Source organism: Ooceraea biroi, chromosome 8 (genome assembly GCF_003672135.1).
Source record: "Ooceraea biroi isolate clonal line C1 chromosome 8, Obir_v5.4, whole genome shotgun sequence".
NCBI lineage: Eukaryota > Metazoa > Arthropoda > Insecta > Hymenoptera > Formicidae > Ooceraea > Ooceraea biroi.
This window is the reverse complement of record NC_039513.1, coordinates 5,549,694-5,573,510: the sequence shown is the minus strand read 5'-3', so window position 1 is coordinate 5,573,510 and position 23,817 is coordinate 5,549,694. Positions and strand designations below refer to the sequence as shown.

Sequence of the window (23,817 nt, the reverse complement as noted above, 5' to 3'; positions counted from 1 at the left end):
TTACATTGCGTTGTAACTTTTAGCCGAGCAATTTGATACGCGATCGACACGCAGCCAACATGTTCCACACGCTAAGGTAAACGTCGCCTTCCACTTGGCTCCTATAGGAAATTAACGCAACCCGATCCGCGTCGAGGTGAGAGAGCACGTTGATCATTGTGTTGAATGTCGGAGTCCGCCAGGGTGATCCATTTAAGAAATTCGACGTGCGAAAGAATCCTGCTTTTATATTCGCCTCTTTATCGCGGTTTTATATTTGCTACTTTAACCGCTCGCGACTGGGACTAAAAGCATCGAGGACGAAGCAGCAGCTTATTTTACACCAGGGTTTCCCAACTGGCAACTCCCAGATTGAATACACGAAACAGATGCAATTCGCAAGTGAGATTATTTGTTTAAGGAATTAATCGGCTAATTAATAAAATACATTATCTCTCATGTAATATTAAAACTAAAAATTCACTTGAATTTAGATGAAATATTTAAATCACTTTAAATCGACGGAAACATCTACCTTGAAAATTAAGCAGACGAGTTGAATTATTGATTACGACCTGAGACACCTTGTAATAAAGAAAATGTCTCATTTAGAGCAAAATTAAATCAATCTTGAGATTCAAGTAAAAAGAAGAGAAATACGTCAAAATATGACAAGTATGAGATTAGTATTTATCAGTAGACAACGCTGGTATTAACTTCTTCAAGAATTCTTTCTCTCGCCGCATCTTTTGTCACGTTACTTCGAGCATACGAAAAGACTGCAAGGACTAATATCGCGTTCCTGTTACATGCCGGGAAAGATTGGGAAACGCTGCTCTGCGGTATAATCTTCAGCGATCTTCCCGGTGGTAACGGGGTGGTAACGCGGTAGTATGTGCGTGTATCCACATCGAGAGAGTGCTGCGACACACAAAAGAGCAGACGAGCGCGAATGGGGGTGCGATAAATTCCACACCGGCGGCGCGAACGGCGAAACGACTTCGCTCTTCGTCAACGTTACCGGAATCGGCTAAGGAGAAACTGAAAGGCGGGAGACTGATGTGCGAGAGACTTTACGACGGATCCGGCATATGATCCTTTATATGCTCGTAAAGCCGCGCCTCACGAATTGATTGTTAAACTCTGCCATTTGCAAACTTCTCGCCGCGACTGTGTGCGCGCTCGCGCGCCTTCTGCGTACACACAGGCACTTCCGTCATCGGGTATGTACATGGTTCCCTGTGGTAGCACGTATCACGAATTCTTGAATCAATTTTTAACCTTGGTATTATCTTTGACAATCATCAAGGCACGAATAAAGTTTTTACTAAAAGTAGCAAATATAAAATCGCGATAACAAGCATTATGGAAGAAAAGGAATAAAAATAGGAGTAAAAATGGCTAACGGAATCTTATTTTTCACTTAAAGCGGATACCGTGAAAAGAATTTTAATCTAATTGAAATATTCTTCTTTTAACTAATTTAAGGATTAGATAGAAGATATACAAAATTGGACGTTAAACATCACTAGAATTTTCATGAAACTTTCGCGAACGAAAAATTGACTCTAAGTTCATTAAGGAACAAAGGATCTGAGATCCTTTGTACATGTCTACGCGGAAATATGTGTGGATAACTTGCGCCAGAGCTTGGGAAGAGCTCGTGGAGTAGAATAGAGAGAAATCGCGAGCTCGAGTGTGAGCATCTGACTCGACCCAGAGAGCATCGCTCATCCCGACATCGCCGGACTCGCGATCGATTTTTCTCGAATCGGTTTTAGAAGCTAAACAAGGCGCACTTTCGTTAGACCGCGAATCACGTTTTATTCGGAACTCCGAGAGTTTAGCGAGCCAGGTAGAGTTCGCGGGAATCGCGATATACGTATTACAGTGTAATATGTTTTAATCAACGGCAAAATTTGAGGAATGTCGGGGAACTCGACGCAAATAAATATGTCAATCTAAAACTGACACTTTGCACGCAACGATTTGAATTGACGACGAGAAGTTCGCGTGAACGCTTCGCCGTGACGGTATATCGAATTCCCGTTCCGATTTTACGTGCGGATCTCTCTCTCTCTCGACTCGCTTATCTCCCGTCAGAGTAACTCGATAAGATCGAGACAAACCAGGGGACGCGGGCAATGAATCGGAAGAAAAACGGAGGGCTTCATCGGGGTCGAATTGGCACCAAAGCGGCGAGGCCCGGAAATCACCTTCGAGCCAACCGTTCGCTTCTGATTCCGGTTTCCGGCCACAACCGGTGCGGCCGAATTTCCAGCGTCCAATCTGCTTAATCTTGGTTCGCGATAGAAAAGAAAAAAACGAAATGGGCTATTTCAATCTTTAATACACCATTTCACAATCTCGTTGCGATAATAAATCTCGCGTAAATCGTAAAAAACTTTTACACCATTGGAATATTTCAAGCACGTATTGTTATTATTTTGCACTTTATCGCAAACAATATAAAAGTATAAATCATAGCATGAATGGCGAATTAAGAAGCTGCGTATATTAACTGAATAATGATGAAGCTAACTCGAATGTAAACAGGGGAATCGCTCTTTGAAAACTTCCCTTCCAACGGAGATTGCAAGTTAACCCGCGGCTTCGTCGGGGTATTGGCAAATTAATTCACCCGATTAATTACGGTTGAAATACCGACAAAGCAAAAATGCCGAATGCGTCAGCGGGTGGAACGTTCGCGTTTAACTGCGTTAATTGAAACTGCAGTAGCAATAACACACAACATGATCTGTCAATCGAGCATCCGTTAAAGCGTGATCAGATTTGCGTGTGTGCGTGTTGCATATGTCCGCCCGGACTCGGAAAGTTGACGTCCCACATTAAAGTCCAATCAAGTTACTTTAGTAGCGCGACGTTACTCTAAACGTTGGTAATACCGTCGCGTTACAATGCGTAATTTCATTAGGAGATCAGAATTTACTTACTGATGAACGTCGTGTACGGCATCGTGTGCGAGTTGAACGTGCTCGAGTTGCATATATCGTCGGGCTGCTGGCCCCATTCCGACAGTTGCATCTCTATTACGTGTTCGTCCCTCCTGTGGAACATGATGCACACGTATCCGTTCTTGCTGAAAAGGAACGTACAAAGATGTCAAGTATCAAGTGAATCGAGACATCGACATCGCCAGAATTCAATACTCAAAGAGCTGTTTAAACTTGAATCTATTGTGATGGCAGAAGTAAATCTCCTAATATCAGAATCATTCGAAGTGGGCTCGCTGGGGTCATAAGGAAGACATAGTTCAGACGGAAAGATATTTTATTGTGAATAAGGGCATTTAAGGCTGCCATCTTAAGCTGCAGAAAAGAGGTCTTCCGCGGACAAATAAAAATTTGGGTCTGAAAGGATTAAGCCCGCGAGATACGGTTAATAGTCGGTCCACTGGACCGTTAAGGGTGATCTCAAGAAGATGGGAGGGCGACGAGCCCTTTCTCCAGCCAGGGTGACGGCAGGGAGAGGGTGGGGCTAGGGAGAGGACCCTAAATCTCGTCCGTGGATGGCGCGGGATTAAGATTTTATTTTATCAGAACGTTTTCTTAACGGTCGAGCGTTAAATTTAACGCAATTCTTTTACGACGATTGCCCACCTCTACGGTAAAATCTGAAAACTCAGCGATTCTACGCGCCTATGCATAATAGTTATTTTTATCTATGTACGATACACACGTACGCATGTGCATTTGCAAGTGCACACATCCACGTGTATAAATATATTTACATATACACACATGTGCGTGTGTCATATATATTATACATGTAGACATGTTACGTATATAAATTCATATCTATATACGCTTCGGTGATATATGTTTACATTGTAGCCCTGGAGAGCACCGTCGTAAGCCGTTGCGCGAACCGGAAACGACGATCTCGACATATATTTGTCTTACGAGTTCTCCGCTCGTGAAGAGGGATATAAAGTTTATATTACTTCTCGATAGCTCGCCTCTCGCGAAACTAGTTTCCGCGATCGCGGCCGGGGATTTCGCGAGCGGCGTTACGGGCAAATTTTTTGCTGGATTCAATTTAATTGCGCTTGTCCTGGCACAGGACAGTATCGCGAAATAATGCAAGAAGATATGTCCGTTTGCGGTAGACGGTATAATATTGTGCGAAAGTTATCTCTTAATTATATTAAAAGAAAATATGGTAATTCCAATGGAACATCGTGTCAGTTCAAATTCAAATTACATTTAGCGAGCTGAGTCCAAAAGGAAAATGAATTTGTTCCATGTTAAGGAAACTTGACATTATCGATTACATTCCTTAAGCTTATAAAGTGCAGCATTATATATTTTATGAACTAGGTCTCTTGGTTAACGTGTCTAGAATATACTATAACTGTGAAATTGACTATATTACAACTGTGAAAAGAATCGAGAGATATATTATATTTTTTTTATATTGTCTCATTTTTCGCGGTAACGATCTCTTTTAAGCTTGTTAAAATCGTTCCAAATACGACTGTGCAAATATGCACAGATACATAAATCTATTCACATATTTTTCGATGTGGAACAATAGATAAATGGAGAAGCCGGTGTAAGATTTATGGTTTCCTTCAAATATTAAGCCGAGCTTTTAGAACGTCGCGCGTTACATTATTTTTTTCAGTAGAAAGTATGATGTTGCGGCGTTAAAATTTCATTATTCGCCGCAGATCGTGATTTGCAGACGCGGACGAGTCCTCTTTTTTCCGGGAAATATCCCGTAGCCGAGCTGCACATTCGGCCGTATAAAAGCATTGTAATAAAACGTGACGAACGTCAGGGGAGGTTTCGTGGAAACCGACACTCGTCTGCGATATGATTGATCGATGTCAGTTTTCCGGGCGGATCACGATACGTTGTGATCCGCCAACTGCGGGCTACCCTCGCCGAGAGTATCTCGCGTGTGCGTAAAAACGCATATACCGGAAGACGGGGCGTTAAAAAGCCCGTGGACGACGTGACTTGGAATGCGAAGCATCGGTGGTACAGAGAATTACGAATTCTTAATTAATTAGAACGGATTAAATCGGAGAAGACAGAGCACGGTCTTTATTATTATTATTATCTCTCTATGTAACAAACGCCGCTTTGAAGTATCGAGACACGGCAAAGGAAAATCATGCAGTTATAACATTACGAGAGTGAAAGAGAGTGTAGTTGTAATACTTTGAAACACGAAAGAAGAAAATCGTGTAGCAATAATCTGAATCTGCAGAAAATATCCGCGTCTTAAATTCATCTCGTTGAAAAATGATGAAATACACTATCGAATATACATACCATATACAATGTATGTTGTTGCAAAAATTTATGATACATATATCGCGCAAGTCAGAGTGAATGGAAATACTACAATATCTTGAATATCGACAGTTAACGATACTCCATCACCATGTATTCGCTCGAATAAACGAAAAAATGTTTCCGGCCCGACTGATGATGATCGATATCGGTGTATTCGAGGGTACATGGGCGTCACCGGATATCCGAAAATGTTTGTCGTAGGATGTAGAAGTAATAGGAGTCACGAAAATATCGTATCCGAGGTATCCGAGACTGAGCTGCAGCTGCTGCTCCCTGTTACTCGAGGTAAAACGAAATGTAAAACAGTAACTGATCAATTGTATCGCATGACTGAAAGCAATTTCGCGATTATTTGGTGAACGTGAACTAAACGTGGTCGCCATGACAAATATCATCTTCGAAGAGCGATGGGGTAATATTTACGGGGCGCGTCGCGCCGGTTATGAATAAAAAGCGCATAATAGCAAAAGTTTCGAAATTGTCTACCGTGCCCTCGGGGGATTCCCCTAGGAAGCCCTCACGCATACAATAGCGTGTGATGCTGTGTGCATCGCGCCTTTGTCCTTTACTATAGATTCAAGTCCTGGCGACTGAAGGATTTCCGCGTTCATCACGTCACCTTCAGCGCAGGAACACCAAAAACTTGTACTCTGTAGGCTCTATCGAAATTTTCCGTCGGAAAGTAAGGCATAAATGTCTCGATTCGAACATATCGATTGCGCTAATTCTTCTTTATAGGTATGTCTTAATCCCAGCGAACCGAATACCAATCAAAATACTTGTATTAATATTTTTGAGTCTGCTCCAATAAGTACTGATACAATAAATACTGATATTATATATGTACAAAATATTAATTTTTGTATTTATCTTGTTTTAGGAAGGGTTGAGGTATCCCGAGTCGAAATTTTGCGCCTACTTTAATGCTTTTAGCAGTCGTACGAACCTACTTTTAGGAAAATAGAACCTAGAACTCTTACATTGAAACTCAAACTCCTACAAACAGATGTTAAGATGCTATTTTGACCCTGCAACATTCGGCTATAATCTTGATCGTAACCTGCTTTGACGCTCTAGCGGCAAAAAAGGAAATTTCGGACATATTTTAGCGTTAAAGTAGTAGCTAAATAGACGCTGAATAACGCCTCAAATGAAGAATTCGAGGTTCAATGTAGAACTAAAATTTCAACTCGGGATAAGACATACTCATATAAGTTTCATGAGGTATTCAAGAAAGAAAGAATTTTTTCGGGAAATATGTCCCAATAGGTCCGAGTGAGTCAATTATAGAATTGATCTCAATATTAGAAAGATACGTTCGCGATGAAAATCGATAACTACAGTGTTCTTCTTAAATGAGTTTGGTTTCTCAAGGTCTCTCTTCAGCAAAAATCTTAAGACACGCAAATACGCAAGACGCTACTTGAAATTCTCGAGAGATCTCAAGGAGCATACTTAAACCGATACGATAATACATCGGCGGCAATGGCGGTGGTGGCGGCGGCGCGATAACGTAAAGAGCGGCAACTTAATTAATTAAGTTGTGCAGCAGCCGTTTACATTTGGTTTCTGGCATGGATCCGGGAACGCCCGACCGCCGTTATCGTTCCCCAGCGTGCCCTAGTGTCTTCTTACAAGATCGTGTACGTCTTCCATCTCTCTTTCGCTCAGCTTGGCCTGCACTCTCTCTCTCTTTCTTGATGCACGACTGTATTTCCTCTTTTCCTTCCCGAAGTTTCTTCAGCAGTTCGATAATCACCGTAACATTTAAATTAAAATTGTCACTGGTTTAGTGAAACGCTGATAATCTGAGAAGATCTGCAATTGTAATGTAACTATTTACAATGATAACATATACAAAATGCATGTAGATCACGACGATTGAATATGGATTCAGCTCTGAGAGAGAAATGTTAATTTCTTTATGTCCGTCATTATATCACATATAGAATATTAAATTATTAATTATCATTATTAACTGCATAATTGAATGCGCATACGTTCCCTTCGAACATCTAATGTGCATTATCATACATCTGCATTCGTAATAGCGTTTATTTCGCCGTTGTTGATTAAAAATACGTCGCGGCGACATCGATAATGCGCTTATCCAAAATATTCCCTTGACGTACGATTTATTGCAGCATCGACGACGATGTATAGCGGCCAGGTGACGTTGATTTAAACCTTTTCCGTGTCCGACGTGTCAATGGCCGTATGCGCGCAACCATTATCGTCGCCGTCTCTTACTACAGTGTCCCAAATCGAGTAGGACATTTTTCATAGTCGACTTTTTAATCTAATTTATATTTGCTCGTTAGACCATTCACTCGCGGATGGCGCGCTCACCCGTCCAATTTCATGCTCACCTTTCCTGGCGGGAAAGGGAGGTTTTCTTTCTGCCCGAGATGATTCCGTGGATTCGGGATGTAGGTCGTGCTCGTCAGCGGCGTTTCAAAGATCGAGCGGTCGGGAGCTTGATTCCGCGATGGAGGTGCACCCTCGACCGCTCGTACGAATCATTCGTGAACAGCAGCAAGAAAAGGAAAGAGAGAAAGAGAGAGAGAGGCAGAATATACGGCTGTTACATTCCTCCATGTGTCTCCTTTTTTCTTGTTCTTCCTCGTTTTTTCCCTTTCTGTTTCTATCTCTTCTTTTTCGATTTCATTCCCTTTGCAGAGTATCGCTGTGATGGAAGCGCATCAGGATCGCGGCATTCTTCCATCTTCTCGAGCGTGTCGAGAGTAAGATCGCGTGTTTGCCATGGAAGCTCGCAATGCCACGGTGTCGAAAATTCAAGGGGATGCAGTTGCTCCATCCTCGCGGATGCGATGTTGTTCTTTTACAAGACTAATCGCCCTCGTGTTAAGGAGGGACGTGTAAAAAAGTCCTCGAGTTTGTCGAAATTAAACTAGCAGTAAGTACCGTAGAATTTATCTCGTGCCCTGTTTCTCTGTAGATTTTAGCATGATTCCACGTGTGTGTACGGAAACGAGTTATAAATAGCTCACTTAACGAAAATACGACGTCGACCAAATACGCGAATAAGGAGACGACTATTTCCGACAGTTTCAACAGTGGCGTAGCACTGTTTCAACAGACGGCCACTTGAATAATACAGTTTCACCGCGTCGAGAACAGTAAAATGCGAGTGGGATATCGCAGCACTATATTCCGACGAAGGAGTATCTGCTTGATGTCATTTTCAGATGAAAATGTTGCGTGTACACGTAACGCGAATATTGACGAAGCTTCATCCGTGACAGAACAGTCATATATGTATTTATTGGAAAATATCCGAGAGCCGATAAAAGCTGAACGAGAGCGTTATATTTATCCGCGCAAAATATTCTGCAATTCCGCGACCTTTGATTTAAGATCCCAGCAGTACAGTAGCTCGTTCACGTATATTGCCGACAAAATTTCTTTTTTTTCACGTCAATTAGGTGAAAAATGAAAGGATAATCTGATGAAAAACCTGTTCTATCATTTTGCAATATATTAACTGCAACACATACATATACGTCAGAGAGGAATGAATTTTGAAACATCCTGCTTACTTATTGAAACGCACGAGCTTTAAAGCTATTTTGCCATAAAGCGAGTTACACGAAGAGGATATTGCAGATTTATTTCTCGCAAACTCAGGTGTTTGAGACAGACGATCTATTTTGCGGTGGATTAAGATTGACGTTTGTGTCAGATTTGGCTATTTGCAGATAGATGTGGCCTACTTACTAACGCCAGATACAAATTAACTTATGAAATAATTTCTGATACATATATAGAGACGTTTCTAAAGTACATCTGAAGTCGAGAAAAAGAAAGAGAGAGAGAAAGATAGAGATTTCGCTTTTGGTGAATCTCTAATGATTTATCCAAGCAGTATCGTGTTGGTTGTTATTGCATGATACGCTCTCTAATTTTCGACGATGTAATGTTCGCGTGATTTGTAACAAAATAATTCCTGTAGAAACACGTTACCGACTCATGTATGCTTCTGCAACTTGTTTGTGGCCGCTATTCCTTTGAATGTCCTCGTTTGCTATCCAACCCGTTCCTCCCACGCCGACGGAGATTTATTTTACTACTTACAATTAGTTTCAGCCGCTGCTTCGTACACTCGGAGATGCAGTGCGACGTGTACGCGGGTCAGCGCGAAGAATACCGTGCAGCATGCCGTGATTTAACTACTCGACCGTATTTTAGACTCGCCACCGTCGCGACGCGTCGTGTAGGAACAATTGTCTTAAAAACATGTAACTGCACACTTCCAACCGTTTCTGCCTTCCAATGCATAGTTTCATATCAGAAACAAATAGAAAGATTCATAAAGATTAAATATTCGCAAAAAGTATTAGAGACGCGTCTGGGTATGTGGGAATAAAATTTATTATAAATTTGTTTTATAGAAATTTGTGGAAATACATTATTATAATGCCTATTTGATACACTAAGCTAGTAAGAAAAAACTTAAAATCTCCTTGGATCGATTAGGAAAGAATTAATAATTACCGATGTGTCAGTGTGTGCGTGAGTAGAAAATACCTAAGAACCATCGTACTTTTCCTCGATCATGGACTTTGAAATGCGAGAAGAAAAATAGTGCTTTTAAAGTCGTGAGGTCGATAGTTTTTAAATTAGAGGCGATTGAAAATTAGAGACGAGGTGAACTTCGTAAGTGTAATTAGAGAAGAAAACCTAGTGTTCAGCAAATTTCAAGAGAACTTTATTTTAATGGCAGCTCAATTTGAGACTTGATTACTAAACTATACGAGGTTTCCAAAATCATTTCGACACCTTTTGATTACGAACTCTTTGATTAACTTAGAGTTGATATTTCCTTAATAAAGATATCGACGAATCGATAATTATATATAAGTAAAAGAAGTTAAAGGAGATGAATCAATTCTCCGAGCAATTAATAAATAACGAAATCATATCCCTCAGTTAATGACAAGTGCACTTCAATTTAATGCGCTTTATATTTAATGTTATTTACAAAGACATAAAAAATTTGATAGTTTAAAAAGAGATGCAACAGAGAAAATATATCGGTTCCTACAATGACTATTGACACTCGGTTGAATATGTTATAAAACTCGATTTTTTCAACAAATTTTTAATCTCTGTTATCATAAACGTTTTCACGATCAAATCAAGATCGATCCCAGAGAGTGGCCAAACGAATTCACGGATAAGTATGTCTTTCAGCGTAGTGTATAGATGTGCTATCGGGTGCAGTTCGATCGTCGATTTGGCAGCACGTATACACGATAATTTTCCACCGTCTTGTGCGCCGATTCGAGCGCGAAGGCTCTGCACTTCCGGTTGGTAGGACCCCGGTCAACGAGCAATTTTCCGGCCGATTGGTCGGCGAAACGTCGAACTTGCTCCAAGTCGATCTCCACCGACAGCAAGAGACACGCTTGTTTACTTCATGTCGGGGATGGAAACCCTTCACGCGCGCATCTTCTTCCCCCTAACCTCGTATCGAAGCAAATCCTATTGTACGAATTATTATCAATTAACATGGATGCTATCAATAATCGCCCACATTCATGCATATGAAAAAATAACGACTTAAATTTTTATTTTATCTACACCTCCTTACACCATGTTTCGTTGTTTTCATTATCATTTATTTTTTTTATTTCGGAATTTTATATTTTCCTGTGCAAATATATTTAAATAATAGTAAAACTTGACAAATCGTTATAATTGTATGAAGATAGAAATAAACGTATGTACATTATATATACGAAGGGATCCGTCACTGAGAACACACCCTTCCAGCGATCGATTTTGTTGTTTACTTCAGATCAGAGGTAGTTCCCGTTTCTTGTGTGATATAGGTAGCATCTCTACAGTTACAGGATAGACATCGTTTACCAATTAGTACGTCTGGTAAATTTCCGATCGCAGTATTGATAGCGCGTCTTGCGTTACATGCGTTTAATTAGACGCAATTATAAACGCAGGATACTAGGCGAATGTCTGCGCGCTCGGTGATGTGTACGAGTATGATGAAGTTTAATTATTATTTGTCCGCATGATGAAGTTTAATTATTATTTGTCCGCGCTCGTATAAATTCTAATCAACGTATATCATAGTTATATCAGTGAGAATGTGTCGGGTAACTCGCAGCGGCCGCACCGCATAACTCCGAGTTCAGATACGGAAGTTAAAACCGCATTCGACCATGCGTAGTATTCTAATAAATGCTTAACATCCCCCATACTCTTGCCTTTTCCTCGGGAAATGATCGGAATGATTTTCATGGTCTACCGAAACATTTCAAATACGCATACGCATTCGTAGAATAGTAATTAAATATTCTATAATGGAGAGGTACTTTATATAACTGATCGAGCATTTTAATCATAACTTATGTGTTTCGCATATACAAGAACATAATAAGTATGTGTAATATAATCGTTATATACAGCAATTAAATAAGCGAAATATTCCAAATCTAGGCAGATAACATAGGCATTATTAATGTCCAAACTGTTTCACTCTATGTACATACGCAGAATAATTAACCAATAAATTGTTGAATATTACAGAGCTTATTTCGAAGATACGATAGACCAAATATGAAATCGAGAAGAAATCGAATGAAAATTGGTGAAAGGCGATCCGCACGCGGAGTTCAAAGGGAAAATACAATAATTCCGAAATACCTGGTTCACGTGCGCACTATCAAATACACAACGTGATCAATGGAGCGACCCGCTGGAAATGAACGAGGCGGCGGCTCTCCGCCGCTGTATCGGACATAGGAATAAAAAAATGACACAGAGAAAGAAAGGAAAAAGAAAAAAAGAAAGGGAGTGAAGGCAGAGAGATAGACAAAGCGAAACTGGGATGAGACCGCGGCGAGTGGCGTACGGTGCGGTGCGGCGAGTTATGTATGCGCCTGTTTATGTGCGGATCATGTTTATCCGGGCTCATATGCACTTGCATAAGCACGATACCGGGCGGTCGTGCATTCGCCCTGCGACTCCGTCCACTATTTACGGGGACGCGAGTAATTCATAACTAGTTTTTTCGTTAAGCCTGTCCTGCTCCCGACCGCTCTGCCCGTCACTCTTCTCTCTTTCTTTCTACCATTTTTTTCCTATTTTAATCGGGGAACGGGTTGCGGTCCTCATAAAAACGTACTTTGATCGGGTGCACCGAGCTGGACCGATCGTCAACCAGCGCGGCGGCGAAGTGTCGAACCGAACTGCACCGGTACTGCACTGGACACATACACATGCATACACATATATGCATGTCGGATCGTGCGTGTGTATCTGTTCTCTAAAAGCTCGTTATTAGATCGCGCGCACGTAATCTTTTCTTTTCTCGCGGAATGAGCTTGATAAGCGAAGTGCCCTTAACGTTGCCTTTAGCAGCAAACGTAGCCCTTCGTACGCGCGTAAAAGAAAGAGAGAGAACCTTTTATGTCGGACCATAATGTAATGGTTGGCTGTGCCGCGAAAATCGTGAAACGAGGAACTTCAGCTGTTCACGTAAGCTGCCGCTCTTTTGTGCGAATGAATTTGAGATAAGTATTAATAGTAAGTACCAAATTAAACGATTCTCTAGAAGGACAAAAACAAACATTGAACAATATTTAGATTAATTTTAATTGGCCGAAGTAAGCAAACTATCAACGACACAATCTCATATCAAAGATACAATATGACGTTATCTTTAATTTGACAGAATTTTAATTTAAGATATAAAGATTTCATGCGCCACTGAGAGATCTCGAGATATCACATCATCGGTTGGTCCTTCCCAAGAAAAGCGGATCTCGACGTTGTTAAAGAATACTTCTTTTCAGTCACTGACTCCCATATTTTCTGAGATACCAGCTGTATCTTGCGTCCAATATTATACAGTTCGCACGGTAGAATCTTCCTGCTGCTTTTGACGTCTAATCGACTCACATCTCTTGCAAGATACTTCTCACCGGAATGACCGCTTCCGCGCCAAAATTTCCACGATCCGGTCTCTCAGCGAAAAGCACGCCAATCACATTCCTAGTTATTAAATTGAGTCGATCTCGGCATAACGCATAACATCTCCTCGAAATAAAACGAATGAATGTGGCGTAAAAACTACGAAATAAAAAATGATCCTGCCGCGTCGCTCCTCTTTCATTTGGATATTTTCGCGATCGAATTCTCGTCCATCAGAAATATTTTACACCGCAGTCGTTGGGTTATGAGCTGTAAATTCGCGAATGTCGCGGACGATTCGTCGTCTGTCGGTCAACGTTCAAGTCTCGCATGACGAATGGCCCGGTCTACGATCGCCGGCAAAATGACGGATTCACGATTCACGGGCGAATGTGTGATGAGAATAAAGATTGAGAGACGTACGCCCTGCCCGTGGACCAATTCCAAAGAAGCTGCATAACCGTAAAAACGAACAAGAACGCAGCAATCGGGTGGCAAAGGAAAGAGCAGCGAGTGAGAACGGATTCGTAACGTAAAACGTGTCGTTTACGTGCTAAAGTGTCGGCGAACGGTGTTCGCGTTGGATTGCAGAAGATCTGCAGTGGATCGTGTTTACGGCGCGACTATGTAGTCTGGTCGTGTCGATCGAAGCCATTAATTCGAGAGTCGCCGACGCCAGGATGTAGCACTCGTTTGACCAAAATTTGGTTTATTCATCATACTGGAATAATCGATCGCGCCGGAGGTCGGATTCGCGCACATTTCGAAATGATTAATAGGTATTTTACTCCGCGAGTTGAGTTCAAATGGTGATACTCTCATTAAATTCTCACGAATGCAGAACAGTCGCAATCGTAATTGAGAAGAAAAAAATCTACTATTTAAGAAATCTACCGCCGGATATTAGAATTTCCGCCGATTAGTAAAAGCAAGTTACGTGTTAATTGAAATGGATATCGCACCGGTTACTCTCTAATATAAAGCTATGATGAATCAAAATTAAATATCAAGAAATAAAAACGGTAAACTGTATTTTATGAATAATACCGAGCTTAGTAAACCGAAATAAATAATTCGTCCGCAGATAAAGGTCCTCCAAGTCGACGCGGGGTCAATGCGGCGCGACGGGGGCGTACTACTTGCGCGGAATGCATTCGAGGAATATATCGATACAGAATTGAGTTATACGCTGAGAAGCCCGGTATATAAAAGGGACGCGCGCGTCTCTCTTCACACGACGACGTATCGCTAGAAATAAGGCGGTAAATTTGACGTAGCCGGCGTCTCGGGCGTGCTTTATGGATGTCGACGTGCCAACGGACGGGACCGCGAGAGGGAAGTCGCGATAATGTACGTAACAATGTCGAAAGTCGAAGGGAACCGGGGGATGGAGGAAACGGCAGGAAAAAGAGGAGGACGAAGGGGAGGGTATCGTAGAAATAGAATCCCCGGGTCGTTCCGCGCCGTGAAATCCCGCCGTCTCCGCCGTCTCGGGCGCGGCCGGGCGGGTCGAGCGAAACGCGAAAGTTTTATGCAGTACACGAAGGTATCCGACTCGCGATATACAACCACGATAAGCACGTTTTTCCGATAAGAACGAGAGCCGCTCTCCTGTTGCACCGACGCGAAAGCAACGATCGGGACCGTTTTCCCTGGAATGGCTGCCAGCGAAGTTCAGCGCGTAACCGGATATTGAAGTGGTCAACGCGCGCTCCTCGAGACGCGACGAGCACGCGACGATTAGGAGATTCGAGTCGCTCACCTGTATCGTTATCGCGATCCCGATTCCGGGATCGTATCAAGCGTACAGCACATTTGGGACGAACGGACGACGATACCGAAAGTGGAGCGAGGCGGCGAGATTATACGTGAGCGGAGAGACTGTATGTGTGATCTTTCGCTTTTCATCTTTATATCTCGTCGAATGCGTCGGCGAGTACATTGTTCGGCTAGCTATAGGCATACCTTCGGAAATTAGTCGCATTTTCGCCACGAGTTAATAACAACGAGCATAAATATGATACCGGTGCGACGACCCGTTTGAATATCGATCGCGAACGACACAATGGCGCCTCGAATATTTATCAATGTATGTTCGCTGTATATTATAGCGTGGCGTTAGTATATGGGCATCGTACACAATATCACGACGATTTTTGTAGATTGTTCCGATAATAATGTTACATTCATTACCGCACGGTGATCGATATTTAAGCCTCGCTTCGCGATCGATAATAATGATAATAGTTGTAATAGATAGAAGATAAAGTCAGCCCATTGTGCCTTTTTGCAACAGCTGCGAAAATGAGTAAAAGATCATTTTATATAGATTACGATAAAATGGAACTTTCTCTCTATCTCCCTCTTTTCTCTATACATAGAGTTTCGATTGCCTAACGGCGTGCGACTTGATTGGGCTATAAATTTCACGAGCTCTATTCGAGACAGGTCGAAACAGGGCGGCAGACGAGCCTCCATAAGACGCAGCTTTAGTAGAACGGAGGGTGGAATAACGGAGAGAAAAAAAATATGAATTTACAATGATTTATCAGAGTTGGTATCGTCCCTTGTCGTTATTATATACACGAGACTTTCGTGACAGGAAGCCATTTTTCACGACGTTCACGAAGAATACTTGTGCCCGGCTGACACTTTAATCGATCTGTAAATACTTAGCCGTAATGGCGGATGAGGCCTAGTTAAATCGATAAACGCGAATATAATTACGAATATCGGCAAAAAGAAGAAAAGGTTCAAATAAAAAAACAATCTCCAATTTCACAATTACGTGATCTGTGCACGAGATTTGTCGGTAATTAATTTATAAAGCCGCGTATCGCGGACATGTCATTAACCTCTCCGCCAATTAAATATTTTTAAATATCACTAACGGCGCGCGTATTCGTATACACGAAAAACAAAATTATTATCGGAATGCGCGTCGCGTATTAATTGCCAAATTCGTGATTTCCCAACAAAAAAAAAACGGAAAATATGTGGACGCAATAACAGAGTACCGATAATTCGAAGCTTCTTTCGCAATTTCAACTGCCGCGGCCCGTGCTATTTCCCGTAATTTCGACGTGTGTATTCAAAATATTTTTTTTCAACTACACTCCCGTACTCTTTTATGGAATCGAGGCTCGTTGCAGAAACGACTCGTTATTACGCGTGTCCCGGGTGCATCGTTGCGATCAATGCGAACGCTCCGCTCGAGATGCACATAAATCGTTACCGGTGCATGTAAACACACAGACAGACGGAACTTGCTCTCGTGTACATACGGAGGTATATTTGCGCATACGGTACGTCTTTCGCTGTAGTAAACTGGAACTACTTGAAATCGTCCGAGCAGGTGCTTCGTAAAGACACATTGGCGTTTTGGCACGATTTCATTCTGCCAAAAGGATAGGCAAAGGTAAAAAAACGGAAATAGGTCGCTCTAACTACCGCCGGTCGTTAAATGGCTGATGCATCGTCGATTTCGTGAGATTTAGAGCGAGAATCTTGTTTTTGGCATCCAATCTATTCGTGTGTCATTTTAGATATAATCATTTTATTTTTGCAAGTTTTGCAACATAAAGATTTGTTTCATTTTGCAATTGATAAATAGTTTAACAGGTGTCGGCTTCGGTTCATCATGTTTTATTAAACGCGTCCCATAATTTTACTGGGGACTACCGTAAAAGACACTTCGATTTCGTAACGTCCGCAATCTGGGAATTTACGGTTTTCGCGATTCTCTTTCGCTTTCGCCGCGATTTCGTTCGCCCGAGCCGGTTCTCCGTGGAAAGATTTGTGCCCGGCCTCGATTATCTATGCAATTCCAGCGTGGTCGCGATAAGTGCTCTCAGATTTACAGTTTAATGCACGATCGTCTTGCCCCGCACTCGCGTTTGCACCACCACTCGCCTCTAATTACTTCGGGCCGAGGCTTCGGCCTTAATTGAAATACCGAGTCCTTGCTTAACGTTCGCCGCTCGGCCGAGAGGAGTGTCGTGGTGCCAGGCGTCGTGTCGGTGTGAAGTATCGGTGCAAAATATTCAATCTTGTAACAGTCAGTGCGATTACCGTCCTTGAGAGGTTCGTTCTTCAACTTGGCGTCCTTGCAAATCGCGATCACGTCAAAATCAGGAAAGCAAGTTCCGCAAGAACGGTTTTGGTAAATCCTCTTTCATTGCTCCCGCCGACCGAAAGTCTTGACGTCCGATTAAGTTGCAGATTTCGTATTTATGTAGAGATAATAAAACAGGCAAAATAATATTATTATAAGACTGACGTTAAAATGTACTGAAACAGTGTTATTGGTATATTGATTATATTAGTAGACATTTTTCAGATGGAAGCAAGAAAAAAACGTCCCAAGAAACGGGCGAAAATAAAAAATAAAAAAAGACTTTTCTAACAAATATTGTGGACTTATGTGAAAAGGAGGAATCTTCAATAACATTGTCCCATCACAGATGCCAATCTTAAGAGAATATAAAGACTTGTGCTGTATCCGCGGTATTCATCGATCGCATAATTTTCCGCAGACGAGCCCGCTCACGCCCCTCTTTCTCCGCATCCGTCACGAAAATATGAATTCGCGAAATCTGCTCCTTGGTATAAAAGAATATCCCCGCCTTCCACCGTCTTCCTGCTACCTATCAGCCGTCTTCGCGACCACCACCCTCTTCTCCTCGTCCGCGTAGCAGAGAAACGCGAATCCCGGACGGCGTTTCTCATAAAGTCGCGAGCTGGCGCGTAATCGCGGGTATATTAAAGTGCGAGGAGATCAGCACGGGAAAGATTCCACGAAATAAGGAGAATTCCACCAGTGAACACTTCTAGGCGCACACGCGCGCGCGCTCGTCATCTGAAGCACGGCACGTCAAACGAGAATTCGTGCGTGTATTCGCAAGTGACGTCTTGAAAAATGATAGATGCTCTCTTGCACGACTGCCATCGCAAGATTTTTCAGCGGCGTCAAGAGCAGATCATCCGAAAATTGCATGAGCAATTTGCCGCGAAGCGAAAAAGTAGTCAGCTGATCTCATCGTGCGTGATAATTCAAAATTCCATTTTATTTATCCATATGTTACAGATGAAAAATCTATATCTTTATTAGTTTTACCAATCGGTTAGGATTCATGTCTATCAATATCTATGTTTATTTGTAGTACATATACCTTAGAAGGATAATGTCTACGAGACTTTAGTCTGCACTCACGTGAATCCGTGCGCAATGTACGCTCGGCTGATCGTTTCGTGCAAGGCACAGAACGAATAGCGGTCGATGAATGGGAAGATTGTGGGTTATTTCCTTGGCACAATGTCAGCGGTCGTGTCATGCGCTTATTTCTTTGCCCGACAGCATTTAACATTCAAATAACGAGACAGACAGTCGTGTATGTGTATGCGCGCGTGACATTCACAGAGACAATTAACTGCAATTTTTATCATTCAGCATTGATCTCGGGAATTCAGACAAGCCGGCAAAAAGGAACTTTGACGATCGATGTCAACGATTGATTATCTCGTCGCCTTCGCCGAGGCAAACCGGATCGAATTTACTTGGATAGGAAAAATGTATGAAAAGAGCGTAACGTTGATTTCTTCGCGCGGACCTGTCGAGAATACGGAATCGACGTTTGTCTTCCTCAATGTTTTCGCGAGCAACCGGAAGCCCGGGTAGCCGGTGAAAGATGACAATGAAACTGTGCAAGTCTACGACTCTTGCGGAACTTCCTGACGGGGCAAAACCCGGGTGCGAACCGTTCGTTCGCCGGAAGAAACGTAAATCGAAGAACGATGAAAACAACGTTCAGACGAACGGCGAACACGACGAACGCGGCTCGAAACGCGGGAATTACATTTTTTTTATGTCTCTCCCGTGTCGTGCACTTATTGTTAGTACGGCTTGCGAGAGCAGTAAACGCTTAACGTCGATGCCCTTCGTCCTCCGCAGTAATTATTCGCCGCGCATCAGGCTGAAAGAATTGTAAAGAGGATAATAAAACCTCATGGAATGAAGAACGTCGGTCTGCTTTCTCTGCCCATCCCGCACCCTCTTGAAGAATAAGATGTAAGTCGGACGGGAGAAATGGCACATCGCTTTTTATTGTTAGCATTTGTCGGTACGGGAGTAAAAAATCCTCTCAAAGCGGGGAACGGTAAGAGAAATACGCGGTTTTTTAAAAAACGCTCGCGTTACGTAAAGGACCATGACGCATGATGAATCTCTTATTGAATTTCGCTTGACAAGATATATATTTATGAAGCACGATCATTCCTCGTGATATTTGTAATGTCATTCGCAATTTCGAAATGTTCTCAACTATTCTTCCTTTGATCTTCAACTGCGCGAGATGTAGATGTAGTATGATGCTTCGATTATCGTTTAAGTTGCTACGCAATTATTTAAACACGACGAGCATTACAGGATATTAAAATGTGAATTGAAACGGCCGTATTTACGAGCCATCCAAGTAGTAAGACCTTACGCCTGATCAGACGTCGTTTAATGTAAAAAAAAGTAATTCTTTCTCTTCTCCTTCCGCTTGCCTTCCGCTCCGCGTCATCTTAATATCGTGATATCTAAGTAAAGGAATTCTTCGAGCAGCTGTCACGTCGGTACCGCGACATTATTCTCGGAACCTTTCTAAGTGAGGATATTAATCGCTGAGGAGTTACACTCGACCGAATTTCTTCAGGATGAATGAATCAAGAACATCCGTTGAATCTAATCATATTTTATCGAATGCGTCGCCAATTTGCACTAATTATACTATTTAGACGCTTATTATTCAAGTGAATGAATGTAATAAACATTCGAGTAAGCACAGGAACCCGCAACCATTGAAAAACTTGCGCGAATCTGCAACCGCTTTCAGGAAATGATCTTCACTGTAATCAAAAGAGTCTTTTCTCGAGCTCGTAGTCAGCCTTGTAGCCCTCGCGATGGAAACGAGGTAAGAAATCTATCTGCGCTCGGCAAACAACGAATGTTTGGACACGCTTCGGCTTCGCAAGGGAAAAGAGACAAACCGGATCGGCCTTCGTGTTTTCTGGGCCGATTCTTCCGCGCGTCCCGGCGAGTAGTAAAACACTTTCCGGGGATACGTTCGGCGAACACGTTCCAATAAACACTTTTATCCCAGTATCGAACGGTGAATCGTATTCTCGGCGGCAGTGGGGTGCGAATAACCGAACCGGGCCTCCCGTACACGAGCGATTAAAAGCGATACGTTACGTCGCGCGAACTCGCCCGCACGAATGCTTTAATGAGAGTACCTGTGGGTGCATCTATATTGACATTCCAGTGCATATCCTGTGTATACCCAGGGAAGGTGGTGCCACGCAGACCAAAGTGGTGGTTCTCCATGTTCATGCCGTTTATTTACATGCACGCGGCTGTGCACGGAACTCTGCGATTATCGCATTACATGCCGCTCTGATAATTACACCCGTTTTTGCGAAATACAGATACCCAATATCGCCCTTTTCTGGTAATAAATAACCCTTTTCCTCGCGTCATGTAAAGGTTTTAATAATATTTCTTAAAGCTCACGGAATAGGAAGAAAAGAAAAAGAAAATGAAGCCTACTTAAGAGACTCGTGCTATTTTTGTCAGTTTTCACCCGACAATTATTTTGAATTATCTTATGTCCTCTTATTTCAATACCTTCAACCTTATATTCATACGCTTCAATACCTGACGATGTAAATGAAACTGTACAAACAAACTTACCAATCTCGCGTCGCTTTTGCGACGAACTGCTTCTGGTTCTCCCTATCGATCGACGTGGAGTGGTGATGACGATGATCCTCGATGGGAACAATTGAGTGGCAAACGAGACGGGTCTCGTTTCGATCGAGGATCGTGAGGTTGTAAGGCGACGCCAAGAGCCGCGAAGCCATTCGATCCAAAGCCACCCACGATTTACCAGCCACCAGCCAGGACGGATATGTACAACGCTGCGACGGCTTTTCTGTAACACGAAAAAATGGTCGTGCCGAGAGGATTTCTTCACGTTCCTGCGTGACATAAATTCCGCGCGCATTCCTGACAGCTCGTCCAATGTAAAAAAACAATTCGGGAACTTCCTTCATTGAAACATTTTTCTGGATCTATTAGATTAAAATTAAAGAGTGCAAAAGAAATAATTGCGTATCGGTGATTGTTATACGAAAGTGTTTTGCTAGTTTTGAGTCTGAAACAACGCACGGCATAGTAGAATCACAAAGTTGATTATTGCTGCGACGCCAACAATATAATTCCTCCAATTCTTCGCGCTGTAAATTCGGACGACTGTTAAATTCAAATGTAATTACGTGTCAAGAAATAACTGCGGCTTTACTCTTAGAGCGTTGCAACTCCGCGCCTAACGCAGTTATTTCAAACTCGAAATGCATAATATAACTGTAAACTCGTTTTCCCGACTCTTTAAGTTCACGGGGGTCCTCGAGCAGATAATCCAGCATAAGTAAACTTTGACCTCTCTTCTCTTCCTATGTTGTAAACTTCGTTTCCCGGCGTGCCGGCTATTTTCCGCGCATTATCAGGTTCTCGCATACTTCGTCAAAGGAAGGAATTAAAATCGAATGCCGTTCGTTGATCTCCATTCAGAATTCTGCACTAATTACAGCACGCCTTTAACAGCATTATATTTGCAACTGGCATAATTATACCGGCCACGAGCAACATACGTCATACGAGTACGTGATGTATATTAACCAACTCATTAGCTTCATTAACACACACGCCGCTATGTATTACAATGCGCAATTCACATATGCATTGCATTGCATTGTCGTTGTTGCGAGAATGATCCGAAATTATTCCATTATTATTAATAAAATATTAATCGTTCTCGGAAAAGGGTTGAAACGTGAAAATTATATTGTTGAAAGATGTACACGTATTACGGAGGTGGCTATTAAACAAATGTTTATCAAACTAGATATAACATAATAAACGCGCACAAGAAAGTAATTAAGAAATTTCAGATGTTACCACGTGTCAGCTGCTGTGAGTTACGTCGATGCGAATAATTTACTGTAAATGCGCGACACTGCTCTGTCGCCGTCGAACGACAGTTATCCTGTCAATGGTCGACCGCTCACGGCTATCAATCACCCTGCACCGTGAATTAATGGACCGTTAAAAATGCACGAGCGACAAAGTATGCTGCGTGCATACTGCATACGCGAGCGACCTGCGTGCGACTAAAAGCTAATCGATAATTCAATCGGGTGTGTGCGTGCGTTGTAACAGTATGGCTCGCCAAAATTGCGCTGCTTATTGTGTACGTCGCCATCGATGATAAGGGAGAGAGAGGCTAAACGATGGCGACGGCGATAAAGAAACAGCGGGATTCGCGTAATTGTCTCATTATGCGACGTGCGATATAATATTTCCCCTATGATTATTATACCTTTCCGCGATAAAGTTCGCGGTAAAGTTGAGCTAGTTTGTATCCGACTTTTGCCAGAGGAAATTTCACGTTTACGATAATTTGCACGTACACGGTGAGTACAGTATTGATAGCGAAATAGCTTTAGGTCGATCGATAAAGAGAACTTGTGGAACTTTCAGCTTTCGCAAATTTACCACCTTCACACAAAACAATCGCGTGCAAGACCACTTCGATACCGCTCGATTTTGCGCCACGAGCACATTCTGTTCGGCAAAGTATCTGATAGACGTCGCATCACGTTGCAGAATTATGCGCCAATCTTTTCAATTGTCAAGTAATTGCGAGAGAAATGCGAATCTTTAATGCTTTGTTGAAGTTTTGTTACGTGGGAGCACACGGCGTATAACAAAATGCATATTAAAATGAGTCACGCCTGCGGCGAAATGGAAGAAGAAATGTATGCTTTGTACAAAGTAAATTACAGCCGTCCTCTTATCTTTCTTTGCAGTCAGACCGCATGTAATGCCGTTGCGTTACCTCGAAAAGATTGTAATTCCGCAGCGCGTCAGCCGCGGTTATTTGAAGACTGCAAGTTCTAAAGCATACATTTGAAGAATACAACCTCTAAAGTGGAAATAGTGCGGTGGTCTCCTCATACACGTCAATATTTAACACGATTGTTTTACATAAAATATAACTAACATTTCTAATTTACGAATGTATGAAATTAGCTTACTATAACAAATAAAATTGTAAAAAAATGATTAAATATTTTAATAATAAAATAATACCTCCCCGTCGAAAAGGAGTATGTTTTGCCGCATCATTGGATGATACCTCGTCCAAAATTACCATCGACCAAAATCATCGCATTTCGACATGCGTCTCTCGAACAACTGATTGCAAGTGTACGAAAGCAATAAAAGAAAGAATGAAAAGGAGAAAGGAATTTACATATCGACCAGATAAAATTTATTGCGCGCGCTGGCCTTAGCGCGAATAACGCGCTCTTCGTCCACGGGCGGGCACTTCGAGGCGGGAAGCCCGGCGTAGCTCGAGATCCCGGGGCTAATCTGCCTCCTGGAAAGTTTAAATGGAAACGCGGAACCGGGGTAGGGGGTTAACGAAACATCCACGATGCCGTGGCAAGGGCG

The 23,817-nt window shown here is 42.3% G+C and overlaps 1 protein-coding gene across 3 annotated transcripts in view; it reads right to left on the bottom strand.

Annotated features, from left to right (window-relative positions):
• LOC105279739 overlaps positions 1–23,817 on the bottom strand; it is a 242,150-nt gene that overhangs the window by 9,851 nt on the left and 208,482 nt on the right. For all 3 annotated transcript variants that reach the window (XM_026971817.1, XM_026971818.1, XM_011339725.3), the window contains 2 exons: positions 20,995–21,235; positions 2,934–3,079 (listed from right to left, as the gene is read on the bottom strand). In XM_026971817.1, the coding sequence (XP_026827618.1) occupies positions 2,934–3,079; positions 20,995–21,235 (387 nt within the window). The remainder of the gene's footprint in view (positions 1–2,933; positions 3,080–20,994; positions 21,236–23,817) is intronic.